This window comes from Hyla sarda, chromosome 4 (genome assembly GCF_029499605.1).
Source record: "Hyla sarda isolate aHylSar1 chromosome 4, aHylSar1.hap1, whole genome shotgun sequence".
NCBI classification, from domain to species: domain Eukaryota; kingdom Metazoa; phylum Chordata; class Amphibia; order Anura; family Hylidae; genus Hyla; species Hyla sarda.
Genome location: NC_079192.1, coordinates 287,892,497 through 287,913,315, shown reverse-complemented (window position 1 = coordinate 287,913,315; position 20,819 = coordinate 287,892,497). Strand labels below are relative to the sequence as shown.

Below are 20,819 nucleotides of genomic sequence, written 5' to 3'. Positions count from 1 at the left end.
CCAATGTGTCATTTTTACCGAAAAATGTACTGTGTAGAAACGGAAGCGTTTTTTTTTTTTCAATTTTGTCGCACAATGATTTTTTTTTTCTGTTTCGCCGTAGATTTTTGGGTAAAATGACTGACGTCATTACAAAGTAGAATTGGTGGCGCAAAAAATAAGCCACCATATGGATTTTTAGGTGAAAAATTGAGAGTTCTGATTTTTTAACGGTAAGAAGGAAAAAACGGAAAAACCCCGGGTCCTTAAGGAGTTAAAGGGGCATTTAATATCAACTGGCTCCAGAAAATTAAACAGATTTGTAAATTACTTCTATTAAAAAATCTAAATACTACCAGTACTTATCAGCTGCTGAAGTTGAGTTATTTTCTGTCTGACAACAGTGCTCTCTGCTGACATCTCGGTCTGTCTCAGGAACTGTTAAGAGCATAAGAGGTTTGCTATGGGGATTTGCTCCTTCTCTGGACAGTTCATGAGCCAGACAGAGGTGTCAGCAGAGAGCACTGTTGTCAGACAGAAAAGAACAACTCAACTTCAGCAGATGATAAGTACTGGAAGGATTAAGATGTTTTAATAGAAGTAATTTACAAATCTGTTTTAACTTTCTGGAGCCAGTTGATATGAAAAAAAAAAAAAAGTTTTCTTCGCGGAATACCCCTTTAAATGCTTCTACTAAAGAATATAGAATATTTTGAAATATGGCACCTTATGGAGCTTCATAGTTTGGAACATCCGATCTAGGATTCTCTAGTGTGGACCTGCAGACGTGGGTGGTACTTTAGCCATAGCAAGTCCCATTACCTTGGATGTTTAGGTGCCCACTCAGGCAAATAACAAGTAAGTGAGGTTTGGTTTACTATGTGGCTTGTCGGTCTGATTTATGGTGTATGATGTAATCCTTTAATTATCACTATCAATCCTGCTGTTTTGGTCTGCAGTCACTAAGTAATGAGGACCCTATGATTTCTAGCTGCACCCTTGCCTGCAGGGGACACTGCGTACCAGCTCTGGGAACCTGTTAATCCCTTCATGCTGCCCTTTGAGAGTGCCACATAAGGTATTGACAGACACGCTGATTTCAGAGGTGTGAGTATGCGGGAGTCACGGGAAACCAGCACTTTGAGGCAGAAGTCTGAAATAATTCTGGGGTGCAGGCTCTTCCTTTTGAAAGCTTTTTTTTCTATGCACATTATTAAGGCAAAAGCTGACAATCATTTTTGGGGAAGTATGCATTTTGTGATTACATAGTACTCCTGCCTTAAAGTACTGGTATCGCACTGTGATTTTCTAAACTGCTGAAATTAGCTTGACTGTCACTGTTATATAGCAGACAGGTTCCCTCTAAAGGAGAACTTAAGTTTTTTTTATGTTTTCTTTTTAAATATATATATATATATATATATATATATATATATATATATATATATATATATAATATATAATTTTTTTTTTTTTTTTTTTTTTCGAGTATAAGCCGACCCGAATATAAGCCGAGGCCCCTAATTTCACCCTAAAAACCCAGGAAAAGTTATTGACTCGACTATAAGCCTAGGGTGGGAAATACATCATCCCCCCATGTCATCATCCAGACACCTGTTATCATCACCGCCTATAAATCCCTTCATCAGTGGTCTTCTACCTGCGGACCTCCAGAAATTGCAAAACTACAACTCCCAGCATGCCCGGACAGCCATCGGCTGTCCAGGAATGCTGGAAGTTGTAGTTTTGAAACCTCTGGAGGTCCGCAGGATGAAGGCCACTGCGGCCTTCGTCATCATCCCCCCCCCCCCCTTCATCATCACCCCCTGTCAATCCCTTCATCAGTGGTCTTCAACCTGCGGACCTCCAGAGGTTTCAAAACTACAACACCCAGCATGCCCGGACAGCCGATGGCTGTCCGGGCATGCTGGGAGTTGTAGTTTTGCAACCTCTGGAGGTCCGCAGGTTGAAGACCACTGATGAAGGGATTGACAGGGGGAGAGTTGACTCGAGTATAAGCCGAGGGGGGTGTTTTCAGCACGAAAAATCATGCTGAAAAACTCTGCTTATACTCGAGTATTTACGGTAAATATCTACTTACCTTTAGCACTCCTGCTTCAGTACCCCGCAGCGTTACTGTCTTCTGAGGAAGCATCTGGGCCCAGTGTGTCATTCTTCAGCTCATTGAATCCCTGGCCACATCAATGTCCTGTCTCGGTCAGCGATTCGATGAACTGCAGTAGGACACAATGGACCCAGGTGCTCACTGCGGCTGATTGGAGCCGGACACTGGAGGCACTGCGGGAGCGCTGGAGAAAAGTAGATGTTTTATTTGTTTTTTAGATCTCGCACAATGGGCATAATTAAAAAAAAAATTCTACCAGAGTTCCCCTTTGAGGGCTGAGGGTGATGACCTCTGATGTGTACCTTCTTTTTTTTTGGACATTTACTATACAGTTTTTTTGTTTTTGGTAGTGTTCACCCATTGTATCCCATTTTGGATTGCATGCAGAGTTAAAGGGGTACTCCGGTGGAATTTATTTTTATTAATTTTTTTATTAACTGGTGCCAGAAAGTTAAACAGATTTGTAAATTACTTCTATTTAAAAATCTTAATCCTTCCAGTACTTATCAGCTGCTGTATACAACAAAGAAAGTTCTTTTCTTTTTTAATTTCTTTTCAGTCTGACCACAGTGCTCTCTGCTGACACCTCTGTCCATTTCAGGAACTGTCCAGAGCAGAAGCAATTCTCCATAGCAAACCTATCCTGCTCTGGACAGTTCCTGACATGAACAGAGGTGTCAGCAGAGAGCACTGTGGGCAGACAGAAAATAAATAAAAAAAAAAAAAGAACTTTCTTTGTATTATACAGCAGCTGATAAGTACTGGAAGGATTAAGGTTTTTAAATACCGTATATACTCGAGTATAAGCCGAGTTTTTCAGCACGATTTTTCGTGCTGAAAACACCCCCCTCGGCTTATACTCGAGTGAACTCTCCACCCGCAGTGGTCTTCAACCTGCGGACCTCCAGAGGTTTCAAAACTACAACTCCCAGCAAGCCCGGGCAGCCATCGGCTGTTGGGAGTTGTAGTTTTGAAACCTCCGGAGGTCTGCAGGTTGAAGACCACTGCGGCCTTCGACATCATCCAGCCCCCTCTCACCCCCTTTAGTTCTGTACAGTACTCGCCTCCGCTCGGCGCTGGTCCAGGGCTGCAGGACTGTCCGGAGAGGAGGTGGTCCGGTAGGATAGTGTTTCCGGGCTGCTATCTTCACCGGGGAGGCCTCTTCTAAGCGCTTCGGGCCCGGCCCCAGAATAGTCACGTTGCCTTGACAACGACGTAGAGGTACGTTCATTGCCAACGTACTTCTGCGTCATCGTCCAGGCAACGCCTCTATTCCGGGCCCGCAGCACGGAGAAGAGGCGCCCCCAGTGAAGATAGCAGCCCGGAACCACTATCCCACCGGACCACCTCCTCACCGGACAGCCCTGCAGCACCGGACAGTCCTGCAGCACCAGACCAGCGCCGAGCGGAGGTGAGTACTGTACAGAACTAAAGGGGGTGAGAGGGGGCTGGATGATGTCGAAGGCCGCAGTGGTCTTCAACCTGCGGACCTCCGGAGGTTTCAAAACTACAACTCCCAGCAAGCCCGGACAGCCGATGGCTGCCCGGGCTTTCTGGGAGTTGTAGTTTTGAAACCTCTGGAGGTCCGCAGGTTGAAGACCACTGAGGGTGGATGATGACAAGAGGATGATGAAGGGGGGGTGTGGGATGATGAAGGGGGGTGGGGATGATGAAGGGGGGGGTTTGGGATGATTACAAGGGGATGATGAAGGGGGGTGGGGATGATGACAAGGGGATGATGAAGGGGGGTGGGGATGATGACAAGGGGATGATGAGTAGTGCACCCTCCTGCACCCCCCCCCCCCTCCAGGAGGCAGAGTAGTGCACCCTCCTGCACCCCCCCCCCCTCCAGGAGGCAGAGTAGTGCACCCTCCTGCACCCCCCCTCCAGGAGGCAGAGTAGTGCACCCTCCTGCACCCCCCCCCCCCCCTCCAGGAGGCAGAGTAGTGCACCCCCCCCCCCCTCCAGGAGGCAGAGTAGTGCACCCTCCTGCACCCCCCCCCCCCTCCAGGAGGCAGAGTAGTGCACCCTCCTGCACCCCCCCCCCCCTCCAGGAGGCAGAGTAGTGCACCCACCTGCACACCCCCCCCCCCTTCCAGGAGGCAGAGTAGTGCACCCTCCTGCACCGGCCCCCTCCAGGAGGCAGAGTACTGCACCCCCCCCCCTCCAGGAGGCAGAGTAGTGCACCCTCCTGCACCCCCCCCCCTCCAGGAGGCAGAGTAGTGCACCCTCCTGCACCCCCCCCCCCCCTCCAGGAGGCAGAGTAGTGCACCCCCTCTCCAGGAGGCAGAGTAGTGCACCCCCCTCCCCCCCCCCCCCAAGCAAAGCGGCAGGATCATTGTGGCATCCTTTTATACCCTCCCCTTCAGGTAGGAGGAGGAGCTTCAGCTGTTGCAAGGTGTGCAAATAGGGAGAGGTTAAACAAAGATGAATATAACGGACGTTAATAATAAGGTATTAACGGATAATAACGGATAAACATTTATCCATTTAATTAACGGACGTTAGAAATCTATTCATCCGTTATAATAGTTTTATTCATCCATTATATAACGTACGTTAAATCAGTATAGAATTGAATATAACGTATGTTTTATAACGGATTTATGAACCATAGTGTGAAAGTAGCCTAATACAGTATGTTATATTTTTCTCTGTATGTCTGACTTTTGTATGGCAAGCTGTACTTTTTATTGTTCTATTTTGATATAGATGGGACTTTCTGATTTACTTTTTTATTTCATGTTTTGTGGGAGGTAACAAAAAAAAAAAAAAAAACACAGTTCTGGCATTTTCGTTTACTTAATTGACCGTGCGGTTTAATTAACGATATATTTTTTATAATTCGGTCATTTCTGCACACGGCGATATCACATATGTTTATTTTTATTTACACAGTTTAGTTTTTTTTTTTAAATGGGAAAAGGGGGGTGATTCAAACTTTTATTAGGGAAGAGGTTAAATGATCTTTATTCACTTTTTTTTTCCACTTTTTTTTGCAATGTTATAGCTCCCATAGGGGGCTATAACACTGCATACACTGATCTTTTACATTGATCACTGGTTTCTCATAGGAAACCATTGATCAATGATTCTGCCGCTTGACTGCTCATGCCTGGATCTCAGGCGCTGAGCAGTCATTCGGCAATCGGACAGCAAGGAGGAAGGTAGGGGACCCTGTCCTGCAGCTATTCGGGATGCCACGATTTCGCCGCGGCGATCCCCAGCAGCCCCCTGAGCTAACTGGCATTAGTTTACTTTCACTTTAGACGCGGTGTTCAACTTTAAACGCCGCGTCTAAAGGGTTAATAGCGCGCGGCACCGCGATCAGTGCCGCACACTATTAGCCACGGTTCTAACAACGTCCGGGCCCGACCCGCTATGACGCGGGGCCATGGCGTAGCCCCGTGTTATAGAAAGGGAGTGGGCGGAGAGCGTACAGGTACGCCCTTCGTCCCCAACAGGTTAAAACATTTTTTACAGTGGAGTACCCCTTTAAGCATTCCATACTATGTCCATAGTGCTAGAAATACACAGCACTCGCCACTATTTTAATCTAATAATTTATTTTACTTCATGCAGGTTACAGGGTGGAATTGCCAATGTCCGTATAACATCATCCCAAGCTCTGTCAAGGCTTTCACAAAGTATGAGATGACATTACTGTTGGCCATTCCATTCTGTAACACATATCTAATTTATATGCTATAAGCCTTATATAATGGGGAAAACATTTAAAGTTTTTTTTATAATTTTTTTTTAAACCTGTCTCTGTGTATATTTATAATTATTACTGTCTTATACTTTAACTTTAATTCTATCCTTAGGATCTGCAAATTGAGCGAGAAAAGAGCACTTACAATATATCTGGAGGCTGCACGGCACTTATTGTTGTATACTTACTGGGGAAAATTTATGTCGCCAATGCTGGGGACAGCAGGTAATAGTATCTCACATTTATTGAGCTATTTACATTTAGTAATAAGTACACACCCACCCGCCACCATGTTGTCAGTCTGCCAGTTTGTCAATTATTGTAAAATAACCATTTTTTTTTTTTAATAGTCACGGCTAATGGTAACTAGATTTTCATTAGCAGCTGTATCTATTTAGAGTGCTTGGTCGTGGGTGGACTTGTTATATAAATGTGTGTAATTGAAGGGTTTGTGAGGGTTGTGTTTTTTGTTTTATTTTTTATTTTACCTTGTTAGAATTACTGCTGAGACCATCTGTTTTAATAGTCATCAGCTATATTTAGTACTATTTAGTACTATTTAATCACCCCCTTTTTTTTGTTTTCTTCATCGTTGATCTCTTTTGATTGATCTAGAGCAGTTTTTCCCAAACGCGGTCCTCAAGTACCCCCAACAGATCTATTTTCGGGATTTCCTTAGTCTTTCACAGGTTATATAATTATGGTCAGGGAATCAGGTATCACCACAGTTATATCACCTGTGAAAGACTAAGGAAATCCAGAAAACATGACCTGTTGGGGATGCTTAACCCCTTAAGGACTCAGCCCATTTTGGCCTTAAGGACTCAGACAATTTAATTTTTACGTTTTCATTTTTTCCTCCTCGCCTTCTAAAAATCATAACTCTTTTATATTTTCATCCACAGACTAGTATGAGGGCTTGTTTTTTGCGCGACCAGTTGTCCTTTGTAATGACATAACTCATTATATCATAAAATGTATGGCGCAACCAAAAAACACTATTTTTGTGGGGAAATTAAAACAAAAAACGCAATTTTGCTAATTTTGGAAGGTTTTGTTTTCATGCCGTACAATTTCTGGTAAAAATGACGTGTGTTCTTTATTCTGAGGGTCAATACGATTAAAATGATACCCATTATTACATACTTTTATATTATTGTTGCGCTTAAAAAAAATCACAAACTTTTTAACCAAATTAGTACGTTTATAATCCCTTTATTTTGATGACCTATAACTTTTTTATTTTTCCGTATAAGTGGCGGTATGGGGGCTCATTTTTTGCGCCATGATCTGTTCTTTTTTTTGATACCACATTTGCATATAAAAAACTTTTAATACATTTTTTATAATTTTTTTTTTAATAAAATGTATTAAAAAAGTAGGAATTTTGGACTTTTTTTTTTTTTTTTGTTCGCGCCGTTAACCGTACGGGATCATTAACATTTTATTTTAATAGTTCGGACATTTACGCACGCGGCGATACCAAATATGTCTATAAAAAAAAATTTAAGCTTTTTGGGGGTAAAATAGGAAAAAACGTACGTTTTACTTTTTTATTGGGGGAGGGGATTTTTCACTTATTTTTTACTTTTACTTTTACATTTTTTTTACATTTTTTTTTACACTTGAATAGTCCCCATAGGGGACTATTCATAGCAATACCATGATTGCTAATACTGATCTGTTCTATGTATAGGACATAGAACAGATCAGTATTATCGGTCATCTCCTGCTCTGGTCTGCTCGATCACAGACCAGAGCAGGAGATGCCGGGAGCCGCACGGAGGAAGGAGAGGGGACCTCCGTGTGGCGTTATGAATGATCGGATCCCCGCAGCAGCGCTGCGGGCGATCCGATCATTCATTCAAATCGCGCACTGCCGCAGATGCCGGGATCTGTATTGATCCCGGGACCTGAGGGGTTAATGGCGGACGCCCGCGAGATCGCGGGCGTCGGCCATTGCCGGCGGGTCCCTGGCTGCGATCAGCAGCCGGGATCAGCCGCGCATGACACGGGCATCGCTCCGATGCCCGCGGTTATGCTTAGGACGTAAATGTACGTCCTGGTGCGTTAAGTACCACCGCACCAGGACGTACATTTACGTCCTGCGTCCTTAAGGGGTTAAGGACCACGTTTGGGAAACACTGATCTAGAGCTACAGGCAATACAGACCAGTTCTTGGAGCAGTCATCTATTTTTATATATATATATTTTTTTTATATTTTGTTAAATTTTAATTAAGATCATATTGTTTAGTTACTTGGATGGAGAGTGGTTATCGCAATCCTTGCATGAAAAGTATCGGCAAAAAGATATGATTCAAATAAACTAGCCAACTAAGCTGACCCTTTTCTGTAATCCTGGGACCATTGTGTTGAAAAGTCTACCCTACTCCAGGTCACAAAGTGGTACTAGGAAAAGGTCGGAGTGAAGGGTTTTTAAGGTCTTCAGTGAGAACTTGGTTTTCATTGTGCAGTTGGTGCTTCAATATAGAGTGGAATTCTGTAGTTTTACATTCTTGTGTAGTTCTGCATGCTAATGCAAATCCGTAATGGAGAAGGATGGTAGAGATGAAGAACAATGTGCAGAAGAAACAAAGCTTGTCTAAAGAAGATGCCTTCTGTATTGATAGATATAGTGGGACATGTACAGGGCTACTTTAAAGTAAACGCATAACTTATCAGCAGTTCCCTTATAATATACTTTTGGCACTCAAATTGTATTAGTGATTTTTTAGAAAAGCCTGTTATTAGAGAAGCTATAAGGAAATTTAGCTCACTGTAGACTTTTCATAAAGGGTTATTTTCCCAGGAAAAGCTGTAGCCAGCCAGACCTATTCCTGGCAACAGCCGCTGCAGGCAAAATGTAGTATTCCATGGTGTCCATTCAAAATCTGCCCATCTGTGGGCTGCTCTAACAGAAGGGCACACTATTTGCATTAATATAAGGGGGTCCTAAGCAGGAGCAGTTCATTTACCACAGCCATATGCCCTAATAGGTCGTATGGGCAGGGGTTATTTTCTTAAAGGAGAACTACGGGATTGAACATTTTAACCCCCTTTCCTAAGGATAGGGGATAAGTTTCAGATCGCGGGGGGTCCGACCGCTGGGCCCCCCCACGATCTCCCGTATGGGGCCGCGGCTCTCTGCATAGAGAGCGTGTGTCGACCACCGCACGAGGCGGCGGCTGACACGCACCCTCCATTTACTGCTATGGGAGAGCCGAAGCGCTGCCTTCGGCAATTTCCGGCTCTCCCATAGCAGTGTATGGAGGGGGCGTGTCGGCCGCTGCTTCGTGCGGTGGTCAACACGCACTCTATGCCCAGAGAGCCGGGGCCCCTTACGGGAGATCGCGGGGGGCCCCAGCGGTCGGACCCCCCGCGATCTGAAACTTATCCCCTATCCTTAGGATAGGGGATACATTTTTCAATCCCGTAGTTCTACTTTAACTTTTGGTTTTGAAGTGCAGTGTTCAGCACACATATAATAGAGGTTTCTTTTGGGTGACCTATATAGTGTTTATTTGTCTATGTACTGTAAGTGTTTGTGTGGTGTGTATATACACATTTACATAGATATACACATTTTTATATCTATACTGTAATATCCTAAGAAAAGAATCCAATAGACTTTCGCCACCATTCTTAAGAACGAAAGCAATGAAGTATAACTGCAGAGATTTCTGCATGCTGTACAAGGACAAGATATTGAAGCATTATAGTTCCATAATATATTTTTTTAATTATACATTGTCATTTCCCATGATGCACCAGGAAGGTCACTTATTCCTTGTCTTTTAATTGTAAGCTGAGCGTGGTAGCTTTACAAACTGTGAAAGATGTAGCAACTAAATATCTGTAAAGCTGACAACTATCTTGGCTGTGTGTCATGTAAATGAATGTGTTGGATGACTACTAATTTAGTCTTACATCTGCTGCTGCCTATTCCTTGCATTCCAATGAGGAAAGCTCTGTTGTTATATCCACCACTATCTTAACTCCGTAACCACTCTTGCATTATAATCTACGATATTCTTATTTTGGAGTTACACATTGGTTAACACAAGAAGTGTTCATAATACATAGGATATCGTATGCCCTTATTGACCTTCCAACAACAAAAGGGGTGTTAGGAGCTAGTTTACTGTCCTTTTATGTGTCAAGGACATCCTCTGCAGTCTGTATTCTGTGCACCTAAACAATTGCATTATAGATGGATAGATTCCGAAAGCATTTTCAAACCTTAGCTGTGTGCACAGCAGCATCAATCTACTGAGAAGTACATTTATAACTATATTATGCAGTATGAATGCAAGGTAGGTTACTCTGAATGACCTATATGAGAATAAATGCATTGCTTTAGTAAGAATAAATAGAAACATAGAATGTGTCGGCAGATAAGAACCATTTGGCCCATCTAGTCTGCCCAATAATCTGAATACTATGAATAGTCCCTGGCCCTATCTTATATGAAGGATAGCCTTATGCCTATCCCATGCATGTTTAAACTCCTTCACTGTATTTGCAGCGACCACTTCTGCAGGAAGGCTATTCCATGCATCCACTACTCTCTCAGTAAAGTATTACTTCCTGATATTACTGCATAAACCTTTGCCCCTCTAATTTAAAACTATGTCCTCTTGTGGTAGTTTTTCTTCTTTTAAATATGCTCTCCTCCTTTACCATGTTGATTCCCTTTATGTATTCAAAAGTCTCTATCATATCCCCTCTGTCTCTTCTTTCTTCCAATCTATGCATGTTAAGGTCCTTTTAACCTTTCTTGGTAAGTTTTGTCCTGCAATCCATGTACTAGTTTAGTAGCTCTTCTCTGAACTCTCTCTGGAGTATCTATATCCTTCTATAGATACGGCCTCCAGTACTGCGCACAATACTCCAAGTGAGGTCTCACCAGTGTTCTGTACAGCGGCATGAGCACTTCTCTCTTTCTACTGCTTATACCTCTCCCTATACACCCAAGCATTCTGCTAGCGTTTCCTGCTGCTCTATTACATTGTCTTCCTACCTTTTAGTCTTCTGAAATAATTACTCCTAAATCCCTTTCCTCAGATATTGAGGTCAGGACTGTGTCAAATATTCTATACAGTGGTCCCTCAACATACGATGGTAATTCGTTCCAAACGACCCATTGTTTGTCGAATCCATCGTATGTTGAGTTATTCGTGCAATGTAAAAAGTGCATTTATTACTCACCTGTCCCCGCCGCTCCGGACCGTGTTCTCACTGCTCCCGATGCTGTCCCAGGGGCTCCCGATGCTGTCCCGCTGCTCCGGCGTCTTCTTCGTGATCCTCCGGCTTCTTCCGCATCTTCTCCAGGGTCCGGGCCTTGCTTTCTGGTGACGTTATTACACTGCTGTGCCGGCACGGCGTGCGTAGTGGTGTGATAACGACGCCGGACCCTGGAGAAGATACAGAAGGAGGATCCCGAAGTGGACCAGGAGCAGCGTGGATAGGTAAGTGAACCTGTCCGGGATGCTTAAACTGCTGTCCGACAGCAGCTTAAGCATTTTGCGCTGTCGGATAGCAGTTAATGCGATGGCCCCGACATATAAAAGCATCGTATATCGATGCTGACATCGACATGCGATGGCCTCTGAGAGGCCATCGTATGTCGATTTGATCATATGTCGGGGCCATCGCATGTCGGGGGGTTACTGTATTCTGCCTGAGGGTTTTTACGCCCCAGGTGCATTATCTTGCACTTATCCAAATTAAATTTCAGTTGCCAGAGTTCTGGCCATTCTTCTAGTTTTCCTAAATCCTTTTCCATTTGGCATATCCCTCCAGGAACATCAACCCTGTTACATATATTTGTGTCATCAGCAAAAAGACATACCTTACCATCGAGACCTTTTGAGATATCACTAATGAAGATATTAAATAAAATTGGTCCCAGTACAGATCCCTGAGGTACCCCACTGGTGACAAGACCTTGCTCTGAATATTCTACATTGACTACAACCCTCGGTTGTCTGTTACTCAGCCACTGCCTAATCCACTCAACAATATGGGAGTCCAAACTCAATGACTGTAGTTTATTGATAAGTCTTCTATGTGGGACAGTGTCAAAAGCCTTACTAAAATCTAGATATGCGATGTCTACTGCCCCTCCGCCATCTATTGTTTTAGTCACCCAGTCAAAAAATTCTATAAGATTTGTTTGACATGATCTCCCTGAAGTAAACCCATGTTGTTTTTCATCTTGCAATCCCATGGGATTTTAGATGTTCCACAATCCTATCCTTTAGTAGGGTTTCCATTAATTTCCCCACTATTGATGTCAGACTTACTGGCCTATAGTTGATTGATTCCTCCCTACTACCTTTCTTCTGAATGGGCACTACATTTCCTAATTTCCAATCTTCCGGGACGACTCCTGTTACCATTGATTGGTTAAATAAATCTGTTAACTGTTTTGCTAGCTCACCACTAAGCTCTTTTAATAATTTCGGGTGTATCCCATCAGGCCCCTGTGATTTATTTGTCTTCACTTTAGACAGCAAACGTAGAACCTCTTCCTCTGTGAAGACACATGCATCAAACGACTCCTTAGTTTTCCTCTCTAATGGTCCTTTTCCTTCTTTTTCTTCTGTAAAAACTGAACAGAAGTATTCATTAAGGCAGTCGGCTAGCCCCTTATTCTCTTCTACATACCTTCCTTCCTTTGTCTTTAATTTAGTTATTCCTTGTTTTAATTTCCTTTTTTCATTTATATATCTGAAGAATGTCTTATCCCCTTTTTTCACTGACTGAGCTAGTTTTTCTTCTGCCTGCGCTTTAGAAGTTCTTATAGCATATATCCTGCAGCCAGAGCCATCATTGGAGTTGGTGATTTAAAGGGGTGTTCCAATATGCTGCTGGGGAAAAAAAAGAAACATAACAAAAAGGCATACTTATGTAGCCCCTGTTCCCCACTTGTCCCCCACAGCCTCCATATGCCTCTGTCCGGTCCCCTGATTTTTTTCTTTATTTCAAGACAAAAGACCTACCCTACCAATCACTGGCTGAGATGGGACACCTCTGTGTCTAGTGATTGGCTGAGTGGGCAGGTCCTACACTAAGCGCTTGTCTCGGAAACAGGAAGAGGAGAGAAGCTAAATGGACCAGACAGAGGCGGACAAGGGCAAGGCAAGTATGCCTTTTCTATTTTTTCCATACCCCAGCAGCATATTGTATTTTATCAAACACTGGAATACCATTTAAGAAGATTTCTGCATGTGACATGTAGCACAGACTTTGTAGGGGATGACAGACAGGCCCACTCTAAAGCTATGTTCATATGGGAAAAGTTTTCCATTCATCTGCAGGAAATCCACTTGAAATCCACTTCCCATTACTTTCAAATGGAACCTGCACTGTAGTGTGGTGTTTTCCAATGTGCATTTAAAATCTGTATGGCAGGACAAGAAAGTGAAAATCACTTCTTGATGCAAATTTAAAGGGGTAATCTTGTATCATAATATTTTATACAAATAAAACTGACCACAAGATATATAAAAGAGTGACTTCAGCATGCTTTTGCGTCATTTTCTCCTGACAGGAAGTTGTGTAGTCCTTTCATTGTCGGTGTGGTGTTGTCTTCAGCTCCTCCGAAACCCCACCCCCTGGTAACGTAATTACCTCCTACCAGCCATTACAGACTTCAAACAATAAACACTACCGTTTTTGCAGACTTAGCTGGGGAGATTTATCAAACTTATGCAGACAAATTGCCCATTGCAACCAATCCGATCGCTTTATTAAAAGAAGGGATCTGATTGGTTGCTATGGGCAACTGTGCAACTTTTCAATCTCATCTGTGTAGAGAGGGAGGCTGCTCGGTTCTGCAGCAACTCTGGGTGAATAACTGGCAGGAGTGCTGTGGGAGTGAGGACTGTAATAAAAAGCTAATTGAACTATTGCATTCTGTGAATTGTAGTTCTACTTCAGGTTTCTGTTGAGGAATAAGAAACAGATTTTTCTTCTGAATACACCCTAACTATATTTATATAGTTTGTGTGTAATGTGAGCGTTGTGATTCACATGCGCTGGATGACGTGGCATGTCCAGGTCACATGACCACTATGATACGGCATGTGAAGTAAAAAAAAGTGCCAAAATCCAAGTTACGCTGAATTTCCAATGTAAGTATTTAGATTGACATTGCAGAAGATGCAAATTCCTTAGGATCTGTCAGGTAAGTATTCAAATTAGAAGTGTTAGCCATAGACAAGAGAAAAAGGACGCCTGGATAATTCTTACTATAATACATTATGAGAAATCATAACATTAACATCCTAATAATAGATCAGTCCCAAATTAAAAACATAACAGTAAGTTAGCAATAAAGAACAAATAATGACAAATAATAAAAACTCTAAACCATAACAAAGTCATAACTACTATTAAAAGAACCAAATAAGTATACAACTATACTATCGTCACAAGGCAAATACAGAGAAAGTGGGAAAATAATAAAGGAGCATAGCTATTGTTCTCATTAAGCCCATGGCAAAGCAAAGCAAAATGACGGCTCTCCTCGGCTGAATGCTTACACCTGCGCCTGGATTAGCCGGCAGTGTTCCCGGTTCAAGCAATGCAGAAAGAAGAGATTTCCAGCGCAGGATAAATGCAACAGGTTCTTTATTACGGATCACATGGAAGGCACCGGTAACACCTAAGTGTGATTAATTCTTGTGGGGGAACGCGGCAGATAGTTTTTTGAACACTAACCGTGCCTTGTCGATTCGATCCAAATCGTGAAGCGGTTGAGCGACCCCATCGCCTGGTGCCTCCGTAGACCCCGACATCTGTGTTGTAACTTCCATGTATATTATCGATCCTTAAAGCAGTATCCTGTATAGCGGAGGTGTTACCTGTGCATTCCATGTGATCCGTAATAAAGAACCTGTTGCATTTATCCTGCGCTGGAAATCTCTTCTTTCCTCATTAAGCCCATGGAGTACATTTGCATTTAATTGGTAAATCCACCATGCCTCTCCAGTTTACCCCAGTTGCCTCCCCTTGGGCTCACCAACACTTTATCAATCCCTCTTACCTTCAACAGTTTTGCATTACAGTTGTGAAACCATTTGAAATTCTGGGGTATGGTTTTTAGTCTCTGAAGATATTCCTCTACATTTGTCACTGCCATAATCCCAATAATGTGCTCCCAAACTCTTCTCCTCTTCAGTTCTCTGGATGTCTGCCCTATATAGATTGCTACAAGGGCAGTAGGCAAAATAAATTGCCCCCCTAAGTACAGCAATTTATAGAGTGCGTTATTTTGTATTCTTTGTTACGAGCAGAGTTCCAAACTACATCTGTATCAATGTTACAGCATGCAACAAAAGTCTCACACAGCTTACACCCTAACAAGGTCCCAGTAACATGAACCACATGCCATCTGGGACACTAAGAAATAGCTGCTCCCTGATCAAATCAACATGACCCCAAGCTACAATGTAGCTACAATGAAGTTTAGAGGGGTACGGCTACCATATATTATGCAACCCCACACCATAAATCTAATCTCTGAAGAGGATAGACCTCCATTCTAGCCTCCATTGCTATCTTGCTTTACACCTTGATAGCATTTGAGAGCTGTGTGTTGTGCGGTAATAACTCAATTATGAATTGTGGTCATAAAAATATTATGAATCAATGCAATTCACATCTGAGTCCGACTATTTCCTCAGAAATCAACAAGTACTTTTTATGGTGGGATGATATTAACGCTTATGGATGTAGTTTTGCAATATACAATGATACACAGGTATTATAAAAGTATGCAAATTTATTGGTTATAAGGTTAATTAAACATTGCAAGCTTGTTAATTGACTACATATAGTAGAATAATACATGTGAGTAGTAAGTAACTTGGTACAGTGAAACAAAAGCTACTAGGTTAGGAATATCATATAAGAAAAAGGTTACATCATGATATTAAAATGGGCAATATCTATTCATAGACATATCAATATGGAATGCTAAATACAATCCCCGCCCACTTCTAACCAACTACAAATCACATGAATCCATGAATGGGCAAATCATCTAAGGATATAAACATGGAAGAATACTTCCACCCTGTTCTGGACTATTTTTCTATACATGACTTTGGTAACATTATTAAGACAAATAGCAGAGTTTTATGATCTCGCTAGACTATATTTTAGAATGAAGAACTTGAAGCAAGTTTCCTGTGTGGTAAATATACTTATAACACTTAGTTTGACGAGTAGGAATTCTATCAATATGTCTAAGCAATTATTTAATGCTTTGATAGATTTTAGTTTTACAATCTTTTTATTGGGTTTTCAAAACATGCTTTGATAGATTGAGTCTTGATTCTTCTGCAGGTAGAATGAAGTCTCACAATATCCTAAAACTATAATCTAAATATGAAGATAATTAATTATTTTATTTAATTAATTTATTCGCCAATCTAAATGGTATAAGTCCATCCACATTATCCAGATTGGTCTTAATTAAATGGAATATCATTTTTGTATCTCTTACCAAGTCTATGTAAGAACCTTACTTCTGGTCCTAGGAAAATTGAACGGTCCATCGCATCGTCATGGATAGCCATTGGTCTGGTACCATGTGATCAGTCCGCTTGCTGGAATCTCACATGGCTTTTCCACCTGGTTGGGCCTCTTTCCTGTGTCTTTGTGTGTTCTCTAGAGCACAGTCCAGTACAGTCCCTAACATCTGGTTTACCAGACTTTTTAATTAGACACACCCTCCTAAATTGGAATTCCCCAATGAATGTAGGCTGCCTGTGTAAATATGTAATGACATCACTATAATACCCAGAATGCATTGAGCATATCATTCATAATGCCTTTCCTGTCAGTGTAATGTCAACTACCCATACACAAGGGGGTGCTATTGTATAAGCAATTAGCATCATTACCATTAAGGGTTAACTGTCAATAACTGGTCTTAAACCCACATTCCACACTTGACGTGTGGAGCCATAATTAACAATTCAGGGATTATTTTTTACATCTATAAATAATTAAAACCTGGAACACCTGTAGTAGCTGGACATCTGCCTCATAGCCCAATGTCATGCAAGTGCCTTCTGATGGTTTGTGTAGGTTTGACACCCCAGACTTGGAATGTGATGTCCAATTTTACTCTCAGTACAGAATGGCTCACTACTCGTCATTCATACTTGCAGAGGTTTACCTCTTGCTGTCATTCCAGTCCATTGTTGGTCTCCCAACCATATAAAACACAATATTGACTAGTACTGACATCTCAGCCTACAAGTGTGGGGATCTGCTGGAGTGATAAACAAAAGTCTCATTTCAAGGATTCTGCCCCTCTTAGTTGGTGCAAACTGCCAGGTAGATGAACTGAAGGCATAATGTAATTACAGTGGTCCCTCAACTTACATTACATCTCAACATACAATAGTTTCAACATACAATGGTCTTTTCTGGACCAATGTAACTTGAAACCTGACTACATACAATGCTACGGACAGTGCAGATCTGCGAAACAGGTCAATGGCTGGAGGAACCGACCAATCGCAATGGGCATTTTACTAGTAAAACACTTGTATTACTGAAGTGCATGCACTGACTGGCTGTCTAGTAGTGCCTCCCTACAGTACAGGGTGGTACTACATGTTCTGCACTACTCTGTTCATATAAGAGACAAAACAAACAAAAACAGTTCTCAAATACAGCATACAAGGTCCGTAGACCTGGATAGATATAAATGATGGGCAAAGAATATGAACAGGACATCAACATATCAATATATGTAGGATTTAACCAGCTAAAATAGCCAATCAATATGCAAGAAGCAAGTATAGGCAATCGAGCCCCCCATAGGGTGGCACATATAAGGAAACCAATCACTATGCAATACATACAGAGCTGCCAACTGCCCACAAACACAGGAAGGAGGGGGGGAGGGGAATACAGAGGACCACAAGACCAACACAAAAAACATAGCACAAGACCCAAAAGGAATAATAGGAAAAGAGGGCGGGGGGGTGTATGGAAAAAGAGAAGAAGAAAGAAAAGAGAAGGGAAGAAACAAAGCTGTCAAGTTCACTGAAGTGAAAGCAGTCCCAGGGTTCCCATGCTGATAGAAATGCAGGTGTAGAGTTATTCAAAGAGGCTGTAAGAGATTCTAGTGAGATCTCACGTATGTGGGCCAGCAAGTCAAGCTCAGAAGGAGGCAAGGTTCGCTTACAACATTTAGCTATGAGGGTCTTGGAAGCTAACACTATATGCATGAAAAGCTTAAATGACTTCTTGGGTAAAGCCCAGAAAGACAGGTGCAGAAGGTAATGAAGGGGGTCTAAGAGAATTGAAACACCCAAGACATCAGTAATCAATCATTGTACCAAGTGCCAATAACCCAATATGTGGTGGCAAGACCAGAAGATATGAAACACCGTCCTTAATCGAACACCACAGCGCCAGCACTCAGGGGGAATAGTAGGATTCAGTCTATTTAGGAGTTCTGGGGTGTGATACCACCCCGTTAACATTTTATATTGAGTTTCCTTATACAGTAGAACATGCATATAGAGGCCTTAGAAGCCTGGTCCCAAATAGTCCGCCACTGCTGGATAGAAATGGTAGTGTTCAAAACATCCTCCCACCGACTCATATAGCGATGGGAGGGAGAGTCACCATCCAAAGGATGAAGAAGGAGTGAGTAAATATCGGAGAGAAGTCCCCGTGCCTGAGGTCCATTATGACATAGCCATTCAAAACCCGTTGGCTGAGAAACAACCACAGAGTTAAGTGAGGAAGATATATAATGCCTCAATTGCAAATAATGGAACCGTTCAGATAGGGGGAGCTCCCTGCAGGCAACCAGTTGATCCAAGGACAAGAGAGATCAGGAGAGGGGATCCACTACATCAGCCAAACAAAAAAGACCCAGGGAACCCCACTTTCTCACTATACCCGAGGACAGACCAGAGGAGAAATCCGGGTGGTACAGAAAAGACCGCATAGGTGACAAGGGGAAGAACAGACCAAATTTCCTGCAGCAGTAACCCCACACATATATAGAGAAAGACATAGGACCCAACAAAGAAGGAGAGGACAGGTCAGGGGGAGGAATACACCAGAGGAGAGTATTTTGATGAATTGGTGCCAACCATCATTTTCCACTTCCATCCAGTGACTATATGCATGATACGTAGACCATGTTGCCAGGTGTCTAAGGTGGGCCGCCCAATAATATTTCGCAACATCAGGAACAGTCAAACTACCCAGGGACCGACTAGCCCATCATTACAGACATCGAGAGGCAATGGGGAATGGAAGATAGCCGATTAGAAAGAGCATAGAGGGGTACACGGTCCAACAGCATCTCAAAATAATAAAGCAATTTAGGGAGGATTGTCATTTTGACCTCCACAATTCCCCCCCAAAAAACTAAATATATTGCGACCGAGGAAGGAAGTTAGTAGAATAAAGGGAGGAATAGGAAGGGGAAAGAAGAACACCCAGGTATTTAATTGCAGTATGAGACCATTTAAAAGAATTATTAGCGCGTAAGAGAGTACAAAGGTGCAAGGGGAGGTTAAGTGGGAGAGCTTCAGTTTTAGACAGGTTAACCTTATACCCAGAAACCACCCCATAATCATAGAGAACCCTATAGAGGCAAGGAAGAGAAAGCAAAGGACGAGAGAGGGTAAGCAGAACATTGCCTGCAAACAGACAAATCTTACATTCTCTGTCATGAAGGGCAATGCCAGTGATGTCCGGGTCCCCCCAAATCATAGCAGCAAGGGGTTCAATTCATAATGCAAAATTTGCTTTCAATCTGGCCTTTGTACCATTTAGGCCCCTCCCACATGCAACAGATTCTGGAAAATTTGATAGTTTGCAGATATTAGCAACCCCTTTATGGCTTTTCCTCCTTGAGGTTGCAGTTTTAATGTTGAAAAATATATGTTCTGAGTATTAATTTAGACATATGGTATGAGGCAGACACAGATGCTGTGTAGGAGGAAAGCATAAGATTGCTGCTGTCTAAACAGGCAGCTTAAGATATTGTTTTGGGAGAAAATTAGAAAATCTCAAGATCATTTCATTTATAGCTTTGTTTAGGACCTTTACAACTTCATGATTGTTTTCCTAAAAAAATATAAATTCTAAAAATCGGTCCACAAATAATGTTGTCAAGGGCAAAATCCTTTGTTGTAAGCATCAAACCGTAGCAAGAGTTACGTAGAAATTGTATTGTGAAGATATCTGTTCTAATCCTACTCACAAGGCCAATGGTTTGTCGTGTGATGTGAAGCCCTGTTTCCTCACTGCCATTACTGGTGGTGGGCATGAAGATGTTCCTCTGGCTGTACACTTCACTCCCCTGTTGCTGTGATCTCTGTCCAGTTTCACTTGATGGGCTCCATCGTAATTCTATAGAGCTCTTCTAGTGAAACTGGACTGCAGGGAGGTGAATTGCACAGCTGTGTGCTTTTCCCTACTCGTTCTAAAGATGCCATGAGACCCCGACTAATCAAAATACCTGACTATTCTTTTTAAATAATAGGTACACATTCATTTATAAACATAAAGTTGTGTTAATTAAATAATAAGCCTTAAAGGGGTATTCCGGCGCTAAGACATCTTTGGATAGGGGATAAGATGCCTGATCGCGGGGGTCCCGCCGCTGGGGACCCCCGTGATCTTCCACGCCGCACCCCGTTAGTATCAGCCCCCGGAGCGTGCTCACTCCGGGTCTGATTACTGGCGATCACGGGGACGGAGCATAGTGATGTCACAGCTCCGCCCCGCGTGACAGCTGTTACGCTCCCTCCATAGGCTTGCATTGAGGGGCGGAGCGTGACATCACACGGGGGTGGAGCCGTGACGTCACTATGCTCCATCCCTGTGATCGCCAGTAATCAGACCCGGAGCAAGCACGCTCCGGGGGCTTATTCTAACGGGGTGGAGCGTGGAAGATCACGGGGGTCCCCAGCGGCGGGACCCCCGCGATCAGGCATCTTAT

At 42.7% G+C, this 20,819-nt stretch overlaps 1 protein-coding gene across 2 annotated transcripts in view; it reads left to right on the top strand.

The window, feature by feature from the left end:
- The window catches only part of PPM1H (protein phosphatase, Mg2+/Mn2+ dependent 1H), a 140,179-nt gene that overhangs the window by 67,326 nt on the left and 52,034 nt on the right, over positions 1-20,819 (top strand). For both annotated transcript variants that reach the window (XM_056574465.1, XM_056574466.1), the window contains one exon: positions 5,932-6,044. In XM_056574465.1, coding sequence (XP_056430440.1) covers positions 5,932-6,044 — 113 coding nt within the window. The remainder of the gene's footprint in view (positions 1-5,931; positions 6,045-20,819) is intronic.